Source organism: Oncorhynchus tshawytscha, linkage group LG16 (genome assembly GCF_018296145.1).
Source record: "Oncorhynchus tshawytscha isolate Ot180627B linkage group LG16, Otsh_v2.0, whole genome shotgun sequence".
Classification (NCBI taxonomy): Eukaryota; Metazoa; Chordata; class Actinopteri; order Salmoniformes; family Salmonidae; genus Oncorhynchus; species Oncorhynchus tshawytscha.
In genome coordinates, this window is record NC_056444.1 from 1,792,460 (window position 1) to 1,808,250 (window position 15,791).

Consider the following 15,791-nt stretch of genomic DNA (forward strand, 5'->3'; position numbering starts at 1 on the left):
TGTTGACATGCTTAATACCCCAATGCTTACTGCCAATAATTTCCCCTTTAAAGTAAATCATACGTTCCATACATATTTAGTATGTTTTCAGACATACATTCTTCAACACACGTTATAGTTTTATTTTTTGCCCGCCGAGCAAACTTACAGCCTTCCTCCTAAAAATGGGATGTAACATCATGGACCTTCACGCATTGGTTAAAAAAAAGTCTTACGAGTGGAGAGGAAAAACGTGATTAACTCCCATCTTCTAACATAATAATTAAAAACATTCTAAATACGTTTTATGATTTAAGGTATAGTCTAAAAGTAGTGTGGTCACTGGGTTGTTGATTTGATAGCAGTGAATAATCAATAAGATTAACTTTTATGTTTTCGACAGCCGTTTCCTTCACCAGTGGACGGCCCTCTCTCAGAGTATCATTGCCAAGTATAACTCATATTTTAGCAAGTCTTATTTTGGGTTTACATCTCTACCACTCTTGCCTTGTTCTGCGCTGTTCATCAGGCGCCACCTCCCGTTCCCCTGATCCGCTCCCGTTCAGGTTCTCAATCCGACATGGCTCTGTTGCGAAATTAGCCCGTATCATAACAACAGGTCGGTTCCATTACTTTTCCCCGGGACAATGGACGGCGTCGCCCCTATTCACTAATACACAGAAACCGATCCCGCGACGAAGAGGAGGAAGCGCAGCGAGCAAGGAAGGTTGTTGCGGTGCGGAGGACGTATAAAATATGTTTCTTTATCTTATCGTATCTTTTTTTGGCCTTTGAGTGACGCGTAAAAACTCCCCAACTCGGATAATTGCTTTAGAGAAAGGGACTAGTCTATGTTTGAAAATATTTTCGCTACTACCACATTTTCTAACTGTACCTAAAGGCTACATTTTATGAATTTCAATGACATTGTATTTTCGTAAATTGTGAAGCTGTATCTGCCTATTTATTGTTATCTGTAGCCTACAACATTGGTAGTGGGGCTACTTTGCCTTTAGGCCGACTTTCCCTGACTATTGTAGGAGTTGTTTGCTTATAGCAAAACTTGGGTACATTGCGATTCAATAACTCTTAGTCAGTCAGTAGAAGATATGACAGCTATACCTAACGGTTTAACTTTTGAAGTTTAAAGTACAATAACCTTTGCAATACAAATACATCTTTCTCTTCCAAGTGTTGCCTGAGGCTCGGCGCAGGCGCTCTGGCTGCTTGCTGTCACTAAAACAATTTTCTTCACATTGGAAACTGTCACAAGTGACGTCAATCACGGGGCTCTGACCAATTAGAAGGCGGGGTGATTGTTTAGCTCCACGGGCTGCAGCGCCTACCATGAATCTCTATTCACTATCAAAGCGTCCTGCTGCTGCCGGCCAACCGAATGCGATTCCATGCAGCCACTTTAGAACTTAGAACAGTTTTTTTCCTTCTATATTTTAGTTTTTTTCTATATTTTAGTTTTTTTCTATATTTTAGTTTTGTTCTGTATTTTTCATTGCGATTAAAATATATTTGTCATCATCATTATTATTTTGCATGCTGTCAAGTTATTCTAGAATTAGGAGTAATGAGCATGGATGTTTTGGGAAACCATGTGATGTACCCTACGATTTCCAAACGGAACACGGCGCTGAGATTAGTTGACTTGGCAGGGGCGTACCACCATCACCATCATCACCACCATACCCCTCAGAGCGTGACAGGCTTCCCGGGGTTCAGCAGCCATCCACACTCAATGGCTCACTCGCACCCTGGGGAGATTACTGCGGAACCCCGCCTGGGGCCGAGTCCATTCGGGCCAGAACACATGGGGCACTCCGCGGCCCTCAAAATCAGCCCAGCCCATCATTACCCACACCACCATCACCACCACAATCATCATATGGCAGGCCACAGTGAAGTGGTCTCCAGTCAAACGGGAGCTTTTGGCCCGGTGCAGGCGGCGCCAGTCCCCTATTCCATGTCCCACACGGCCCAGGCGTTATCCGCAGCCACAGGTAGGGATTTCCTCATTCGGAGGGATCTGACAGCTCAAGCCATGCCGGTACTGACCGACCAGAGCCCCGGATCAACCTCTCATCACGGAATGTTTGTCTCAACAACAGGTAGCTATCCGGGACACTACGGCCATCACCCTGATGCTGGTAGCCATGCCCTCTTCTCCGGACTCCACCATGAGCAGTCTTCTAGCGGAGCACCAGGTGGCCAGGCCATGAATGGACAAATAAGGTTAGGAATACCTAGCGAAATGTACGTTAGGTCTGATCACTTGAGTCAAGTGGCGAGCTCCAGGGCTGATCCGTTCTCCGCCTCGACATTACATGGCTACGGCGGTCTGAACCATCTGAACATGAACCTCAGCGCCCACCACCACGGAGCCGGTGCATTCTTCCGCTACATGAGGCAGCCGATAAAGCAAGAACTAATCTGCAAGTGGCACGAACCGGAACACTCGGCGAAAAACCTCTGCTCCAAAACTTACGGCACGATGCACGAGCTGGTAACGCATGTCACGGTTGATCACGTCGGTGGCCCGGAGATGGCTAACCATATATGCTTCTGGGAAGAGTGTCCAAGAGAAGGAAAACCATTTAAAGCCAAGTACAAACTGGTAAATCATATCAGAGTACACACCGGAGAGAAACCATTTCCATGTCCCTTCCCCGGCTGTGGAAAAGTGTTTGCCCGATCGGAGAACCTGAAGATCCACAAGAGGACTCACACAGGTAAGTGGCTTTATTTACATTTCAGAGGCACTGGTAAATAATGCATCTTCAAACGTTTGTAGAGGTTACGATTTGAATTTTCTGCAATCATTAATGGCTTGAACACCATTCCACACTAGAGCTAAATTCACATTTCTATTCGATGTTGCATTTAAATGAAATATTATTTTTAAAGATATGCTGTACATTAGCCACAACATAAAATAAAGGGAAACAAATATTATTTGTAATTTCATAATGTTCAAATTCAACATGTGATTCCTTAAAGCATTATTTATCATATATATATATATATATTTTTTTTTAAATGTTTATAAATGTAATATTTTGATCATGGAATTTCAAATCAACAATATCTAGGGTACCCACATGTTGGCATAAAATTGAGCGTAATGTAAATATTACGCAATAGTTAGTGGGTTCTTGGTCGATTTAATTTCCGACGTGTTTGTTGTGAGTTGTTCAAGTGGTCCAGAGTTGTGCATAGATAATACTAGGCGGGTAAAGCTAGGAAAGTTCTCTCACTCAGGCGTTTGACGTGTGCACTCTCTTGTTTGTGCCAAAACGTGCCGTCAGAAGAGACTGAGGCCTACACGGACTGTTCTGTCCGACTGTTGCTTTGCCTGCTGTGGGGACATGGAATCAAACAGGTCAGAGAGAAGGTGTTGCTTACAGTTCTGAAATCTCACGTAGCAGCGGTAGTAGTTATGTAGTGGAGTGGAAATACATGGCTGTTTCTGACCTGTTGCTGGAGCCAGTATATATATATATATATATATATATATATATATATATAGCTGACATGCACAAGCCGTGGATATATTTGAAAGATATATACTGTACCTTGATTTTGTCGAAGAGACTCTGTTGAGATATGTTGTTGAGCCTGGAACTGAATAGTCAACTAGAATTATAATAATAATACAAATTATACCTATTTTTGAGGAATCATGACTCATGGCTGAGAAAACAAATCAACATACAGATAGTAGGTCAATGTTGTAATTTCCATCTGTGTGTTTCTTCTTTTCTTCTTCTTATTAAATATGTGATTAATAATGAGTTCATCTTATTATTACTATTTACACATATATATATATATATATATATATATATATATAGTAGTAGTATTAGCAGTATATATATATATATAATTTATTTACTTTTAATAATTGTTGCTATTATCATTCATTGTTATCATTGGCTATTAGAGGTAGGGTGGATTGGGGGTGGTGATGGTGGTAGTAGTATTAGCAGTAGGGGTAGAACTAGTAGTAGCAGTAGTGGTAGTGGTAGTAGTAGTGGTAATAGTAGATGTAGTAGTAGTTGTAGAAGTAGTACTGGTAGTAGTAGTAGCTGTAGAAGTAGCAGTGGTAGTATTAGTAGTTGTTGAAGTAGTAGTGGTGGTAGTAGTAGTGGCAGTAGTGGTATTAGTAGTAGTAGTAGTAGTAGTAGTAGTAGTAGTGGTAGTAGTAGTAGTAGTAGCAGTAGTGGTATTAGTAGTAGTAGTAGTAGTAGTAGTAGTAGTGGTAGTAGTAGTAGTAGTAGCAGTAGTGGTAGTAGTAGTAGTAGTAGTGGTAGTAGTTTTAGTTAAAGTAGTAGTAGTAGTAAAAGTAGTAGTAGTAGTAGTAGTAGTAGAGGTAGTAGTAGCAGTAGTAGTGGTAGTAGTAGTAGTTATAGTACTAGCAGTAGTAGAAGAGCAGTAGTAGTAGTAGTAGTAGTAGTAGTAGTAGTACTAGCAGTAGTTATAGTCCTAGCAGTAGTAGAAGAGCAGTAGTAGTAGTAGTAGTAGTAGTAGTAGTAGTAGTAGTACTAGCAGTAGTAGTAGTTATAGTACTAGCAGTAGTAGTAGTAGTAGTAGTAGTAGCAGAAGTATTAGCATGAGTACTAGCGGTAATAGTAGTAGTAGCAGTAGTAGTTGCATAAGTACTAGTAGTGTAGTAGTAGCAGTTGTGGTGGCATTGGTGGTGGTAGTAGTAACAGAAGTCTTAGTAGTAGTAGTATCAGTTCTATTAGTAGTACTAGTAGTAGCAGTAGTAGTAGTTGTACTAGTAGTATCAGTTCTAGTAGTAGTAGTTCTAGTAATAGTAGTGGTAATAATGGTAGTAGTAGCAGTAGGAGCAGTTTTAGTTCTAGAAGTAATTTTCATATTAGTAGTAGTAGTAATAGTTTTAGTAGTGGTGGTGATAGTAGTAGTAGTATGGGTAATGATAGTAGTCGAAGAAGTTGTAGTTGTAGTAGTAGTGTTAGTAGTAGTAGAAGTAGTAGCAGGATAAGTGGTAGTGGTGGTGTTAGTAGTAGTAGTTGTGGTGGTAGTAGTAGTAGTAGTGGTGGTAGTTGAGAATGGTAGTAGTTGTTGTAGTACTAGCATTAGTTGTAGTAGTATTAGTGGTAGTGGTAGTAGCAGCATTAGTAGTCGTAGTAGTAGTAGTAGTGGTGGTGGTGGTGGTGGTGGTCTTGGTGGTGGTGATGGTAGTAGTAGTGGTAGTAGTAGTGGTGCTAATTGGTGGTGGTAGTAGTAGTAGTAGTAGTTGTAGTTGTGGAGGTCGTAGTAGTGGTAGTAGTAGTAGTGGTGGGGGTAGTAGTAGTGGTGGTGGTGGTGGTGGTAGTAGAGGTAGTGGTGGTGGTGGTAGTAGAGGTAGTGGTGGTGGTAGTAGTAGTAGTAGTAGTAGTAATAGTACTAGCAGTCATAGGTAGTAGTAGTAGTAGTCGTAGTAGTAGTTGTTGTAGTGGTATTAGCATTAGTACTAGCAGTACAATTAGTAGTAGTTATAGTAAAGTAGTAGTAGTAGTAGTAGTAGAAGTAGTAGTAGCAGCATTAGTAGTAGCAGCATTAGTAGTAGTAGTAGTAGTAGTAGTAGTAGTATTAGCGTTAGTACAAGCAGTAGTTGTAGTAGTCGTTGTAGTAGTAATATTATTAGCAGTAGTAGTAGCAGCAGGAATAGTAGTAGTAGTAGCAGCATTAGTAGTAGTAGTAGTAGCAGCATTAGTAGTAGTAGTAGTAGTAGAAGTAGCAGCATTAGTAGTAGCAGCATTAGTAGTAGTAGTAGTAGTAGTATTAGCGTTAGTACTAGCAGTAGTTGTAGTAGTTGTTGTAGTATTAATATTACTAGCAGTAGTAGTAGCAGCAGTAATTGTAGCAGTAGTAGCAGTAGTATTAGCATTAGTACTAGCAGTAATAGTCGTAGTAGTAGTAGTACTAGCAGTAGTAGTAGTAGTAGTTATAGCACTAGCAGTAGTAGAAGAGCAGTAGTACTAGCAGTAGTAGTAGTAGTAGTAGTAGTAGTAGTAGTAGTAGTAGTAGTAGCAGAAGTATTAGCATTAGTACTAGCGGAAATAGTAATAGTGGTACTAGCAGTAGTAGCTGCATAAGTACTAGTAGTAGTACTATTAGCAGTTGTGGTGGTATTGGTGGTGGTAGTAGTAGCAGAAGTCTTAGTAGTTGTAGTAGTAGTATCAGTTCTAGTAGTAGAAGTTGTAGAAGTAGTAGTAGTAGTCTTAGTAGTTGTAGTAGTAGTATCAGTTCTAGTAGTAGTACTAGTAGTAGCAGTAGTAGTAGTTGTAGTAGTAGTATCAGTTCTAGTAGTAGTAGTAGTAGTAGTAGTAGTAGTAGTAGTAGTAGTAGAAGAGCAGGAGTAGTAGCAGTAGTAGTAGTAGTAGTAGTAGTAGTAGTAGTAGTACTAGCAGTAGTAGTAGTAGTAGTTATAGTACTAGCAGTAGTAGTAGTAGTAGTAGTAGTAGTAGCAGAAGTATTAGCATGAGTACTAGCAGTAATAGTAGTATTAGCAGTAGTAGCTGCATAAGTACTAGTAATAGTAATAGCAGTTGTGGTGGCATTGGTGGTGGTAGTAGTAACAGAAGTCTTAGTAGTTGTAGTAGTAGTATCAGTTCTAGTAGTAGTACTAGTAGTAGCAGTGGTAGTAGTTGTAGTAGTAGTATCAGTTCTAGTAGTAGTAGTTCTAGTAGTAGTAGTGGTAATAATGGTAGTAGTAGTAGTAGCAGCAGTTTTAGTTCTAGAAGTAATTTTCATATTAGTAGTAGTATCAATAGTTTCAGTAGTGGTGGTGATAGTAGTAGTAGTATGGGTAATGATAGTAGTCGAAGAAGTTGTAGTTGTAGTAGTAGTGTTAGTAGTAGTAGAAGTAGTAGCAGGATAAGTAGTTGTGGTGGTGTTAGTAGTAGTAGTAGTGGTGGTAGATGAGGGTGGTAGTAGTTGTTGTAGTACTAGCATTAGTTGTAGTAGTATTAGTGGTAGTGGTGCTAATTGGTGGTGGTAGTAGTAGTAGTAGTAGTAGTAGTAGTTGTGGAGGTCGTAGTAGTGGTAGTAGTAGTAGTAGTGGTGGTGGTAGTAGTAGTGGTGGTGGTGGTGGTAGTAGTAGTAGTAGTAGTAGTAGTAGTGGTGGTGGTAGTAGTGGTGGTGGTGGTAATAGTAGTAGTAGTAGTAGTAGTAATAGTACTAGCAGTCATAGTAGTACCAGCATTAGTAGTAGTAGTAGTAGTCGTAGTAGTAGTTGTTGTAGTGGTATTAGCATTAGTACTAGCAGTACAATTAGTAGTAGTTATAGTACTAGCAGTAAAAGTAGTAGGAGTAGTAGTAGAAGCAGTAGTAGCAGCATTAGTAGTAGCAGCATTAGTAGTAGTAGTAGTAGTAGTAGTAGTAGCAACATTACTAGTAGTAGTAGTAGTAGTAGTAGTAGTAGCAGCATTAGTAGTAGTAGTAGTAGTAGTAGTTGTTGTAGTGGTATTAGCATTAGTACAAGCAGTAGTTGTATTAGTTGTTGTAGTAGTAATATTATTAGCAGTAGTAGTAGCAGCAGTAAAAGTAGTAGTAGTAGCAGCATTAGTAGTAGTAGTAGCATTAGTAGTAGAAGTAGTAGTAGTAGCAGCAGCATTAGTAGTAGCGGCATTAGTAGTAGTAGTAGTAGTAGTATTAGCGTTAGTACTAGCAGTAGCTGTAGTAGTTGTTGTAGTATTAATATTACTAGCAGTAGTAGTAGCAGCAGTAATAGTAGCAGTAGTAGCAGTAGTATTAGCGTTAGTACTAGCAGTAATAGTAGTAGTAGTAGTACTAGCAGTAGTAGTAGTTATATCACTAGCAGTATTAGAAGAGTGGTAGTACTAGCAGTAGTAGTAGTAGCAGAAGTATTAGCATTAGTACTAGCGTTAATAGTAATAGTGGTAGTAGCAGTAGTAGCTGCATAAGTACTAGTAGCAGTAGTAGCAGTTGTGGTGGTATTGGTGGTGGTAGTAGTAGCAGAAGTCTTAGTAGTTGTAGTAGTAGTATCAGTTCTAGTAGTAGAAGTCGTAGAAGTAGTAGTAGTAGTCTTAGTAGTTGTAGTAGTAGTATCAGTTCTAGTAGTAGTACTAGTAGTAGCAGTAGTAGTAGTTGTAGTCGTAGTATCAGTTCTAGTAGTAGTAGTTGTAGTAGTAGTTATAGTAGTAGGAGTGGTAATAATGGTAGTAGTAGTAGTAGCAGCAGTTTTAGTTCTAGAAGTAATTTTCATATTAGTAGTAGTAGTAATAGTTTTAGTAGTGGTGGTGATAGTAATAGTAGTAGGGGTAATGATAGTAGTCGAAGAAGTTGTAGTTGTAGTAGCAGTGTTAGTAGAAGTAGAAGTAGTAGCAGGAGAAGAAGTAGTGGTGGTGTTAGTAGTAGTAGTTGTGGTGGTAGTAGTAGTAGTAGTAGTAGTAGTAGTGGTAGTAGTTGTTGTAGTACTAGCATTAGTTGTAGTAGTATTAGTGGTAGTGGTAGTAGAAGTTTTAGTAGTAGTAGCAGCATTAGTAGTCATAGTAGTAGTAGAGTTGGTGGTGGTGGTTTTGGTGGTGGTGATGGTAGTAGTAGTGGTGGTAGTAGTGGTAGTAGTAGTGGTGGTAATTGGTGGTGGTAGTAGTAGTAGTAGTAGTAGTAGTAGTAGTAGTTGTGGAGGTCGTAGTAGTGGTAGTAGTAGTAGTAGTGGTGGTGGTAGTAGTAGTGGTGGTGGTGGTGGTAATAGTAGTAGTTGTGGTGGTAGTAGTAGAAGTAGTAGTGGTGGTAGTAGTAGTAGTAATAGTACTAGCAGTCATAGCAGTACCAGCATTAGTAGTAGTAGTAGTAGTAGTAGTAGTAGTAGTAGTAGTAGTAGTTGTGTTGTAGTGGTATTAGCATTAGTACTAGCAGTAAAAGTAGTAGTAGTTATAGTACTAGCAGTGGCAGTAGTAGTAGCAGCATTAGTAGTAGTAGTAGTAGTAGTAGTAGTAGTAGTTGTTGTAGTGGTATTAGCATTAGTACTAGCAGCATTAGTAGTAGTAGTAGTAGCAGCATTAGTAGTAGTAGTAGTAGCAGCATTAGTAGTAGCAGCATTAGTAGTAGTAGTAGTAGTGTTAGCGTTAGTACTAGCAGTTGTTGTAGTAGTAATATTACTAGCAGTAGTAGTAGCAGCAGTAATAGTAGCAGTAGTAGCAGTAGTATTAGCGTTAGTATTAGCAGTTATAGTTGTAGTAGTAGTAGAACTAGCAGTAGTAGTAGTAGTAGTAGTTATAGTACTAGCAGTAGTAGAAGAGCAGTAGTACTAGCAGTAGTAGTAGTAGTAGTAGTTATAGTACTAGCAGTAGTAGAAGAGCATGAGTAGTAGCAGTAGTAGTAGTAGTAGTAGTAGTAGTAGTACTAGCAGTCATAGTAGTACCAGCATTAGTAGTAGTAGTAGTAGTAGTAGTTGTGTTGTAGTGGTATTAGCATTAGTACTAGCGGTAATAGTAGTAGTAGCAGTAATAGCTGCATAAGTACTAGTATTATAAGTACTAGCAGTTGTAGTGTTATTGGTCGTGGTAGTAGTAGCAGATGTCTTAGTAGTTGTAGTATTAGTAGTATCAGTTCTAGTAGTAGTGGTAGTAGTCTAGTAGTAGTAGTGGTAATAGTGGTAGTGGTAGTACTAGCAGCAGTTTTAGTTCTAGAAGTAATTTTCATATTAGCAGTAGTAGTAATAGTTTTAGTTAGTAGTAGCAGTAGCAGTTCTTGTAGTAGTTGTAGAAGTAGTAGTAGTAGTCTTAGTAGTTGTAGTAGTAGTATCAGTTCTAGTGGTAGTAGTAGCAGTAGTAGTAGTTGTAGTAGTAGTTTCAGTTCTAGTAGTAGTAGTTGTAGTAGAAGTAGTAGTTCTAGTAGTAGTAGTGGTAATAGTGGTAGTAGTAGTAGTAGCAGCAGTTTTAGTTCTATAAGTAATTTTCATATTCGTAGTAGTAGTAATAGTTTTAGTAGTAGTAGCAGTAGCAGTTCTTGTAGTAGTTGTAGAAGTAGTAGTAGTAGTCTTAGTAGTTGTAGTAGTAGTATCAGTTCTAGTAGTAGTAGTAGCAGGTAGTAGTAGTTGTAGTAGTAGTTTCAGTTCTAGTAGTAGTAGTTGTAGTAGAAGTAGTAGTTCTAGTAGTAGTGGTGGTAATAGTGGTAGTAGTAGTAGTAGCAGCAGTTTTAGTTCTAGTAAGTGGTGGTTTTTAGTAGTAGTAGTAATAGTTTTAGTAGTAGTAGTAGTGGTGGTGATATTAGTAGTAGTAGTGGGGTAATGACAGTAGTAGTACTAGTAGTTGTAGTAGTAGTTTTAGTAGTAGTAGCAGCAGTAGTAGTCAGGAGTAGTAGTAGTGGTGGTGGTAGTAGTTTTGTGGTGGTGATGGTAGAAGTAGTGGTGGTAGTTGGGGGTGGTAGTAGTAGTTGTAGTACTAGCATTAGTTGTGGTTGTAGTGGTGGTGGTGGTTTTTTCAGTAGAAGTTGTGGTGGTGTTAGTAGTAGTAGTTGTGGTGGTAGTAGTAGTAGTAGTAGTAGTGGTGGTAGTTGAGGGTGGTAGTAGTTGTTGTAGTACTAGCATCAGTTGTAGTAGTATTAGTGGTAGTGGTAGTAGCAGCATTAGTAGTCATAGTAGTAGTAGTGGTGGTGGTGGTGGTGGTTTTGGTGGTGGTGATGGTAGTAGTAGTGGTGGTAATTGGTGGTGGTAGTAGTAGTTGTAGTACTAGCATTAGTTGTAGTGTAGTAGTAGTAACAGCATTAGTACTAGCAGTAGTAGTAGTAGTAGCAGCATTAGTACTAGCAGTAGTAGTAGTAGTAGCAGCATTAGTACTAGCAGTAGTAATAGTAGTAGCAGCATTAGTACTAGCAGTAGTAATAGTAGTAGCAGCATTAGTACTAGCAGTAGTAGTAGTAGTAGTTGTAGTAGTAGTTTGAGTAGTAGTAGTTGTAGTATTGGTAAGAGTAGTAGCTATAGTTTTTAGCAGTGGTATTAGTAGTAGTAGTAACAGCATTAGTACTAGCAGTAGTAGTAGTAGTAGTTGTAGTTTTGGTAAGAGTAGTAGCTGTAGTTTTAGCAGTGGTAGCAGTAGTAGTAACAGCATTAGTACTAGCAGTAGTAATAGTAGTAGCAGCATTAGTACTAGCAGTAGTAGTAGTAGTAGCAGCATTAGTACTAGCAGTAGTAGTAGTAGTAGCAGCATTAGTACTAGCAGTAGTAATAGTAGTAGCAGCATTAGTACTAGCAGTAGTATTTGTAGTAGCAGCATTAGTACTAGCATTAGTAATAGTAGTAGCAGCATTAGTAATAGCAGTAGTAGTAGTAGTAGTTGTTCTAGTAGTAGTTTGAATAGTAGTAGTTGTAGCATTGGTAAGAGTAGTAGCTGTATTTTTAGCAGTGGTATTAGTAGTAGTAGTAACAACATTAGTACTAGCAGTAGTAGTAGTAGTAGCAGCATTAGTACTAGCAGTAGTAGTAGTAGTAGTAGTTGTTGTAGTAGTAGTTTGAGTTATAGTAGTTGTAGTATTGATAAGAGTAGTAGCTGTAGTTTTAGCAGTAGTAGTAGTCGTAGCTGTAGTTTTAGCAGTGGTATTAGTAGTAGTAGCAGCATTAGTACTAGCAGTAGTCGTAGTAGTAGTATTGGTAAGAGTAGTAGCTGTAGTTTTAGTAGTGGTATTAGTAGTAGTAGGAATAGGCTATAAGGGGGGCTGTAACAGTGTAACGGGTAGGGTTTAGCTGGAGCACTGACCTGCTTCTCCAGCCTGTCTTATCCCCTACCTGCTTGGTAGGGTTTAGCTGGAGCACTGACCCTCTTCTCCAGCCTGTCTAATCCCCTACCTGCTGCTGATATGTGTAATGGAGTTTACTGTTCTGAGTTCAATGTACTACATTTTCCCTTTTCAATACTGACATTTCGACCTAAGTAAGAAGCCTTCCTTAATTAAGGCCTTTGAAAACGATGCGTCAGAACAGCGTCTAATATGACTCTGACTACTTTATGCTGAATCCATTCATGCCTCCGCATGTATTATTCATATCATTTGCTCACATTACTTAAGTAGAAATCTGTTAAATGATTTGCGCATGTGTTGACTCCCAAGGCCCCTGGTCCAGAGTATCATGTTTAAAACCTACCCGGGTCTGTGGTTATGACTGGGCTTCCCCTGGGGTGTGTTCCCGAGACGTGTTCGTGTACTACACTAATATCCCTGATTGCCTCTCAGTCCAACAGCTGAAGGTCAAATTGATATTCAACGTGCCCGTGTCATTAGAATGGAGTAATTATATATTCTCTCTTGCTATGCCTATAGCTGCCTGACTACATGGCCTTGCATTAGAGGAATCAGCATAGTAGGATTTCAAAGTAATTAGTTCAACCGTTATGTTTTTGCCAGATCATGCTGCATAGGCTACATGTCCTAAGGGCTAGATATTACAGGATAATCAAGACAAATGTTGTTTTATTTACATTAATTTCCTCCCTTAGGTGCATGGTTGAAATGGCCAATGTTGAAAAAGGAGGTTACATTTCAATTAGGGCCATAACTACTTGTTTAGCTTTAACAGAGTTTGTTTAATAGGGAAATAGAAGTTCCATATGCAACCAATTCAAATCCTGTAGATGATCATCAATAAAAACATGTTTTCAATGGAACTAACAGTATGCTGTCCTAAAGGAACTCAGCTCTTCATTGGGCTGTCCTAGAGGAACTCAGCTGGTTCATTGGGCTGTCCTAAAGGAACTCAGCTCTTCATTGGGCTGTCCTAGAGGAACTCAGCTCTTCATTGGGCTGTCCTAGAGGAACTCAGCTCTTCATTGGGCTGTCCTAGAGGAACTCAGCTCTTCATTGGGCTGGGCTCAGCTCTTCATTGGGCTGTCCTAAAGGAACTCAGCTCTTCATTGGGCTGTCCTAGAGGAACTCAGCTCTTCATTGGGCTGTCCTAAAGGAACTCAGCTCTTCATTGGGCTGTCCTAGAGGAACTCAGCTCTTCATTGGGCTGTCCTAAAGGAACTCAGCTCTTCATTGGGCTGTCCTAGAGGAACTCAGCTCTTCATTGGGCTGTCCTAAAGGAACTCAGCTCTTCATTGGGCTGTCCTAGAGGAACTCAGCTCTTCATTGGGCTGTCCTAGAGGAACTCAGCTGGTTCATTGGGCTGTCCTAAAGGAACTCAGCTCTTCATTGGGCTTCATTGGACCTCAGCTGGTTCATTGGGCTGTCCTAAAGGAACTCAGCTCTTCATTGGGCTGTCCTAGAGGAACTCAGCTGGTTCATTGGGCTGTCCTAAAGGAACTCAGCTCTTCTGGTTCTAGAGGAACTCAGCTCTTCATTGGGCTGTCCTAAAGGAACTCAGCTGGTTCATTGGGCTGTCCTAAAGGAACTCAGCTCTTCATTGGGCTGTCCTAGAGGAACTCTGCTGGTTCATTGGGCTGTCCTAGAGGAACTCAGCTGGTTCATTGGGCTGTCCTAAAGGAACTCAGCTCTTCATTGGGCTGTCCTAGAGGATCTCAGCTGGTTCATTGGGCTGTCCTAAAGGAACTCAGCTGGTTCATTGGGCTGTCCTAAAGGAACTCAGCTCTTCATTGGGCTGTCCTAAATGAACTCAGCTGGTTCATTGGGCTGTCCTAAAGGAACTCAGCTGGTTCATTGGGCTGTCCTAAAGGAACTCAGCTGAGTTCATTGGGCTGTCCTAAAGGAACTCAGCTCTTCATTGGGCTGTCCTAAAGGAACTCAGCTCTTCATTGGGCTGTCCTGAAGGAACTCAGCTCTTTTGGGTCAAGTACAATAAGCAATACACTAAAGGCCAATATGGTTTTATATGACATAACTCATGTCACATGTGGCCATGCATCACCAACCCCAAAATAAAGCAGCTGTTTTGATTTATGCTTTTGGGTTTTCTGAAGCCTAACTTTTGTTCACTTATTTCAGGTGAGAAACCCTTCAAATGTGAGTTTGACGGCTGCGACCGACGTTTCGCCAACAGCAGTGACCGGAAGAAGCACTCCCACGTGCACACCAGCGATAAGCCGTACAACTGCAAAGTGAGAGGCTGTGACAAATCCTACACACACCCCAGCTCTCTCAGAAAACACATGAAAGTGCATTGCAAGTCTCCACCACCAAGTTCTGGCTACGAGTCTTCAACTCCGTCATTAGTGTCCCCATCATCGGACTTAGGCCGAGAGCCAGGGGCCTCGTCGCTCTCAGAACCAGCACCTTCGTCCCAACCCGCCAATTTAAGTGAGTGGTACGTCTGTCATAGTTCTGGTGCGAGCGGAACTCAGACACCTCCCAGCGGCTCCTCCAGCCCTGATCCCGGGGATGAGACGCACTACAGACACCCGGAGCCAAGGGACGCTTTCTAACCAAAACTGGCCCAGAAAATCATTCTAAAAGTTATTGAAGATATTTTCCAATATACCCGCGGACTTACAAAATTAACACATCGAAAAGGTCTGTTTTCTAAGGCCCAAATCATTCAATGTACTGTCTGGCATATCGGACAAATTAGACACTGCCAAATGTATCTTGTGATAGCTCTCTTCTATCCCAATGTGTTTGGAAAAACATGTATTATTCTGGTACTCGGTTATTGTACGCATGGATTTTGCTGTATTACTTTGTAAATCGAGTTTTGACTTCAATATCTTTTTAATTTATTTTTTGAATCTGACATGAGCATTTTTGTATTATCGAACCAAAGTGTTTCAATATATTAAAAAAAATGTATATTTGTAAATTGATACGTTTCGATGTGTAGGTGGTAACAGTCATTTTGGTATTTCAGCAATTTTTTGATCGTTTGCTACACTTATTTGTATAAATTAAATAATTGAAACGTTTGGAGTTTCACGCAAGAAAATGTGTCTCCATTTGTGATGGTCTACTCTATTGATTGACTCGTTTTCATAGTCTATTTGATATTATTACATTCAATTCATAAATGTTTTGTCAACGTAGGCATTTTGTGATTTTGTAATTCTTGTCAATATTTGTTCGTAATGCATTTTTATTAAAATGTGATCCTATCGAGAAAATACACTCGAAATGTGTACCAAACTGCCATGTAATTTGTCAGTATTTTGAATAAATCGTGTATGATAAAAAATGTAATTTTCCTTTTCTGGGCCTTGACTTTTTAATATTGATAGAGACGTAAAACAACGAATTTATTCGAATGTATATACTATCAGGGTACTGTTAACCAATACATGACAGGGCGCTCTAAAACGCCTGGAATCTCACATGCTGTACTCATGTATAACAAGACAGCAGAGACGAATAACGCCAGTCTTTTTTAATGGAGCCGTGAGACCAAACACATTTCTATCACTATATTCAACAGCGAGCCTTTCTGCCATTCTGTGGTTGATTTAATCTCAGGTACCATCTATAACAGAACCCGGCGTAAGGGTTGAAAACATGTTGGACCGATATTGGACAACAGGCACTTTTAGATTTTTGTTTCGTTTGAACAATGTTAATGTTTTATTTTTTGCTGTAATGTTCCACTGCTTTAGGCTCTTGCCAACGTGCAGCCGTAAAAATCACAAAGACACTTTGAAAATAAGCCATTGTCCTCGGGGTTGTATTTAGCATTAGTTTACTCTAAACTTACATCATCCCTGAACACTGGAAAATCACAAAACAATTCTTTAAAAGAAAATCCAGATTTTATTTTGTGAAAATATTCTTCACTGGTCATGTCCATGTCTTATTTGTGTGGGATCTATTTTTCTCTTAGATAAAGTGTGGTTTTCTGCAGGGGAGATGCGGGCAGGGTTTGATGAAAGGCTCGTATATTCTCATCCAGACTTCAAAGA

At 39.8% G+C, this 15,791-nt stretch overlaps 1 protein-coding gene across 1 annotated transcript; it reads left to right on the forward strand.

Annotated features, from left to right (window-relative positions):
- The first annotated feature begins 1,347 nt into the window (after positions 1-1,347).
- LOC112238022 (zinc finger protein ZIC 4) lies at positions 1,348-15,075 on the forward strand. The gene is made up of 2 exons (XM_024406617.2): positions 1,348-2,720; positions 13,897-15,075. The coding sequence occupies exons 1-2, from the start codon at positions 1,376-1,378 to the stop codon at positions 14,331-14,333; spliced, it is 1,782 nt and encodes a 593-aa protein (XP_024262385.1). The 5' UTR covers positions 1,348-1,375; the 3' UTR covers positions 14,334-15,075.
- Positions 15,076-15,791: the final 716 nt, after the last annotated feature.